The sequence below is a fragment of the Dama dama genome, chromosome 25 (assembly GCF_033118175.1).
Source record: "Dama dama isolate Ldn47 chromosome 25, ASM3311817v1, whole genome shotgun sequence".
NCBI lineage: Eukaryota > Metazoa > Chordata > Mammalia > Artiodactyla > Cervidae > Dama > Dama dama.
Window position 1 is genome coordinate 33,066,862 of NC_083705.1, and position 6,000 is coordinate 33,072,861.

The 6,000-nt window shown below is 37.3% G+C and overlaps 1 protein-coding gene across 1 annotated transcript in view; it reads left to right on the plus strand.

The window, feature by feature from the left end:
- Window positions 1-5,540, plus strand: part of ARL15 (ADP ribosylation factor like GTPase 15) — a 447,977-nt gene extending 442,437 nt beyond the window's left edge. The window contains exon 5 of the mRNA XM_061129803.1: window positions 3,271-5,540. Coding sequence (XP_060985786.1) covers window positions 3,271-3,423 — 153 coding nt within the window. The 3' untranslated portion in view covers window positions 3,424-5,540. The remainder of the gene's footprint in view (window positions 1-3,270) is intronic.
- Window positions 5,541-6,000: the final 460 nt, after the last annotated feature.

Here is a 6,000-nt window from a genome sequence, read left to right on the forward strand (position 1 = left end):
ATACTCTGGCATGTCGAAGGACAGAAAAAGTGATTGTGGACAAGTCGAGTGTGTGAGTAGGTAATTTTTATTGTCATATTGGGGGAAGGTGGTAAAATGTGCTCTTCAGATTAATGTAGGAAAGCAAAATAAAAATTTTATCCTGAAGAAAAAGTTCAAGACAGAGCATTGTCTTCATCTTCCCCTCTTTTGTATTGTACTCTTTGTTTTTAGGAACATAAAACTCTGGGTAGTGAAAAGCTATGTTCCCACAGCAAACATAGTCACTTAGTGTATGTGAATATCATTGGAATGCCAAACTTGTTTTTTAAATATTATAAATGTAGAGTGGTATAGAGTCATTTGGATGCCAGTAAAGTGAATATGGGAGAATTACATACCCACTTAGGTTATAGATCTGAAGAACTGATGCTTTTGAACTATGGTGTTGGAGAAGACTCTTGCGAGTTCCTTGGACTGCAAAAAGATCCAACCAGTCCATCCGAAAGGAAATCAGTCCTGAATGTTCTTTGGAAGGACTGATGCTAAAGCTGAAACTCCAATACTTGGGCCACCTGATGCAAAGAACTGACTCATTTGAAAAGACCCTGATGCTGGGAAAGATTGAAGGCAGGAAGAGAAGGGGACAACAGAGGATGAGATGGTTGGATGGTGTCAGCAACTCAATGGACATAAATTTGAGTAAACTGCGGGAGTTGGTGATGGACATGGAGGCCTGGCGTGCTGCAGTCCATGGGGTCGCAAGGAGTCAGACACAACTGAGCGACTGAACTGAACTGAAAGTGAATATGGGAGAATTAGATACCCACTTAGGTTACAGATCCGAAAATCTCAGGTTATCCGCCATATTTGTCGGCTTAACACCAGTAGGCTCCTTCATCAGGTGACCACCCTGTAATCAAAGCTTCCATTTCCTTCTCATAGTTAATATTCAGCAGGAACAACTTCTGAAACATAACTACCTTTGGATATCTTTATTATCTTCCAAGTGTGCCTGCATCATAGACTATATTTTCAGTTGCCTAGTACCTAAAATCCTTACTGTGCTTTTGTATCCGATCCATATTGCCAAATATCACAAGTTATAATATTTTGTAATATTTTCTAACATTGTTTTTAAATTACCTGTTAATACGCTACTAGGATGAATTCTGTGAAGTTTTAAATGAACCATTTGACAGAAGTAATGTTAATAATACACACTTACTGTGTTAGCTTTAATATTACTGGATTTCTTGCCACTAGTCCTCTTCCCAGTTATTAGCAATGTTTAAAATGCTATTCTTTTAGATTTGAAGTTATACCATGTGACAAGGGTACAACTTCCTTCGTGTACCAGATTTGCATCCAATACACTGTTCACTCTTGATGGGAGGCATCGTTGATCAAATAGCATATTGCATCATAAGCGCAGACTTCCCTCTGTGGTACAACCTGAAGCCCTCTTTGTGGCATAATCAAAGAGACTAGCCTCTCTGATTTTAAACTCCTTAGAGCGCCAACTCCTCCTTCTAGCTGTAGATTTGAACGTGTCCCCCACCTGTCGCTCCTGCCAGCTCTTTCTCCCCATGCTGGCCCACAGTCCCTTGGTCCACTGACCAGCAGCACCTCCCTTGAGGAGGCAGACTGGGTTCTTGGTCCTGGTCTTTGCACAAGCAATTTCAGATTCTTATTGAAGTAAGTAATTTTCACTGCCCTAAAGAAATTAAAAGAAGGAAACTTACATTTTCCATAGGGGAGAATTCCTCTTGTTTGTAAAATATCTTGGCCAAAAATTGTTCTGAAGTCATGGACCCATTTTCTGATCTGTAAATGAGCTTCCCATTACTCTTCAGAGTCAGAATTAATGAGAGTCCTTCCATTCTCAAGGACTTTTTGTTGTTGTTGTTAGAAGGAGTATTTATTATGAATTTGCAGACATCTCTCGAAGGACTTTTGGGACACACTTAAACTGTAAAGTGTTAGCATATTTGGGATTCCTAAAGTACCATAAAAGCTTAGTGTTATTTATATCTTCTTACATAAAAAATGTACACACATATTAATACCACTTTGAATGGTATATCTCTGCTGTTAACAGTAGTCTGGTACTTATGATGATAAAGTCAAAATGAAACCACATTTGGAAGTGGCTTAAGATTGGAACACCTTTTTTTTCTGGGTCAAGGTATTGATTAAGGTAACACCTTGGCAAGTGGTAACTCCATGGCACATGGGATTTAACTCAGTTTGTTGACAAAGAATGTCTTTGAATAATACTTCTTCTGTTGCTGCTACTCACTGTGTTTGATATAATGTAAGCCCTGCTACCAAAATACAATATCCTGTTCTTATGTGATACAGTGTGTGTGCATGTGTATGTGTGTATGTAGCTTCATGAACTTTGTACTTTATCATACCCTTTGAGAGAAACATCATCAATACTTCTGGAAACCATGATAATTTGTTATTTATTTGCTGTCCAGAGTTGGTAATCCTGTATGCTATTAGTCAGTATCCTACCTCACACACACTGAGAGTGACTTGTGACCAATTCATAGTAGAATAGGTTTTTCCAATAGCACATGCTACACCCCACATAACAGTTATAAAGTCTTGATTTTTCTCTTCCTGAAAATTCAAGACTGGGAGGAAAAAAAGCTAAGAGACTTTATGTGTGTATGTATATTTATATAAGAATATATATGCATAAACATGCACTTGGTTTCCATCTCTTAACTAGAAAACCACTTTCCCAGGTCTCAGAAATATATGCCAGAGACACATATTTAAATGAGAGATACAAAGGCTTATTTAAATTATATTTTTTGTTTTGTGTATGTTTGATCAAAATGATTGTCTTGTGTAATTGATAGTGTACATATTATTGGCTGTCACCAGTTTAGTAAGTTAGCAAGGTGATATAATGAACGCGATTCTGCTAGAATTACTTTGATTGAATTGCAACTTTTTGGTGTTCTGCTGTGTGTTTTTGACCTGTGCCATAGTACATATAATTCTTTCTCAGACTTCATCAGACCTCCCATGCTGTTAAGTGAATGGGTGGAATGGTAGCTTGCAAGCAGTTCATTCACCCCTAAAGAAAACACTCCCGGGTCACAACATATAACCTATATTATAACCACAGCTGCAGATGGGATTCTAGAAAGTCCTGAACATCAAGTTCACATAGCTTCTTAAAATTCCCCTACTTCATAACTCACAAAATTTCAGTAAGAGAAAGATTCCGATGTAATTAATAATCTGTTTCTCTCCCTCCCCCCAATTAAGGTCAAAAAATATTTTGAACTTGAACCACTTGCACGTGGAAAACGCTGGATTCTGCAGCCCTGCTCGCTGGATGACATGGAGGCACTGAAAGACAGCTTCTCTCAGCTGATAAATTTGTTAGAAGAAAAAGACCATGAAGCTGTAAGAATGTGAAATCTGGTGAAGAAAATGGGTTCCCACAAGGCCTTGAGCCTACCATGTTAGTTTCTCCCTTTAATTTTATTTTGGTATCTGGACTGTAATGGCTTTAGTATCTGTTTTCTTCCAGTTATCTCAAACTCTCATCTCTCTATTAAAGTGAATATTCTGTAAATCAGGTGACTTATCGTCGGCATTACCGTCAAGTACACACTACTGAGAGAGAATTTATTCTCTGTTTACCACTAATTATCTTCACCTCATGTCTCTTCCTTCTGTTGTTCTAAGCGGCTCTTCTCTGTGCTAAAATGGATGGAATTTGTGGCTCATAGAAATCAAATCCCTTATAGAGGACTCAGGGAGACTGAGAACCTTGGCTCACTTACCCTGGGTTTGGGCTGGAGTGTTGTGTGACTGGCATTCCCCATAATATGTGTATCATTTTCAAAATCTCTTTGTGGTTTTATCTTATTTTTAAGTTTTTTGTATACTGGCCTTATAGCATATGGGAAAAAATAAGCACCAAAAACTTCAGTTAATTACCTTATCAGAAAGGAATATCCTTGCCATAGTAAAATTGACTTCAAAGAACTTAAAGACAAGATGCCTAATTTTTTTTAATTACATCTAAAGTCTCCCTCAGTCTGCTCTTTGCTAAGAGCAAAGACATTATTTCCACTTCTGAGAAGAGCTAGAGGAAATGTAGGCACAGTGTATGCATCACTGTTCATCAAGTCCTCAAATATTTTTTTAATGGAAAAATTACCCAACATTAAGTCAAGCTGCAGTGTAATATGTTTCTGAAAACCTTTTTCTAAAAATCTTATGTCTGATTGATATAGAGAAAGTAATTTTTAAAATAATAGACAAAACTTTTTAAAAACAGCCAAATGAAGTATGGTTTATACTGGCTAGGGCTTAAGCTGGCATGATTTGACAGATAATAAAGGCAGAATCATCTGTATCGTCATTCAGTAAGTGCTAATGTAGGTTAATGGAGTCTGTCAATGTCTCCATCCAGTAATTAAAGGTCTATCAGTATTTCTACTATAAACCTCTATTTTCAGGGGTTTCAGTATGCCCTTAATAATGTGCTAGGGCTGCAGCAAATAAATAATTTTAAGGCCTAGATTCAGTCTTTGAAACTGTTTTTTTGTTTTTGTTTTTGTTTTCTGCATTTAGTTTAAATGATAAAATTGTACAGAGATAAATGTACAGTTTTACAAAGTTTTGGCACCTTTGGCTTTTTCTAAATCAGGAATAATCTATGGATATTGAGGTTAATGGATAGAATACCCTTTGGCACATTTTGTAGATTTTTGACCATTTAAACTACAAAGTGAACAAATGAGAGAAAACTGCTCCTTTCACCTGAGCAATAAAAACATGTTTGGAATTTTTTTTCCATTGACTGATTCCCAAATACCACAGACTCGCATTCTATTACAAGGTGATGTACTACCTTGTAATTCTCCAGAAGATATATGTCATTCAGATACAGTTTTTGTGGTTTGATCTTGTGGGTGAATTTTAAGGAAATCATTACCTTTGGAACATCGAACACTTCTTTTAAGCTTTCCTTTTTTTTTTTAAATGAAATGGATCCAAAAAGATTCATATTCAGATTTGGTCTGCAGCATCCTGGAATATTTTTAAAATGTAACCCATGAGCAGCACAAAACTTTTATTCCAATAACCACTTGCACAATCCCTGCTTTTATTTTGTCCTGTTGTGCTCATCTTCTATGAAAAATAAATGATTATTAGGCATTGCTTTCTCTGCACGTTCATTAAATGTACAATGTTGTCTTTTTAAGATACCGTAGCTGAGTGCTCCTAAGCCATCTGTTAAATGACTTCCCGTTGTCTGTGTGTGTGTTCATGTGTGCACCAGGGATGGGCTTCTTCTCAGACCCACGACTGTCTGCAGTGTCTCAGCCGTCAGAATGAAAACATTATCAATCAGTACCCAACAACAGCTGTTTTTGACAAGTTTCTGTCTGACGCCTAATGCTTTACAACTGTCAATAAGGCTCCTTCTTTGTCTAGCAGTTCAGAGCTCGCCGTCTTGCTGCTTCCATGCAGCATCCTGTCCTTGTAACCCTAGAATTTGCTGTGTTTGGGAAATCCACTTGGGGGGAGGGGAGGGGGTCTGGATGGACATGGGTGGGTGGGAGGGTGGTGTGCGTGGTCTGTCATATTCCTACTTTCATGTAAAGTGCCACAGGTGTCTTAGTTTGCATATTTGAATATTATATAGGAAAAACAGTCTGTTATGTATTTCTTCACTTAGCTTCTTGTTATATTTATGGAAGTTACCAGTTTTGTACCTTCTTAGCTCAAGCAGTTGCCTTTTTGTAATGGCAATTAATTTATATGACAGAACTTTGTATCTCCTGTAGTTTACAGTATCAGTTGCTAACTAACTGCCATATTGCCCTGTCTTTCTATTAAAAATTCTGTATCTATACTTAAAGGTTAACAGATTCATGTGGACAATTGCCAGGCAAGAAGAACTCGTTTTGTCCGTGATTTATATGATTTCCACTATCTTCAAGTGAAAATAAACGCTGAGTAGAATTGATGTTTTCA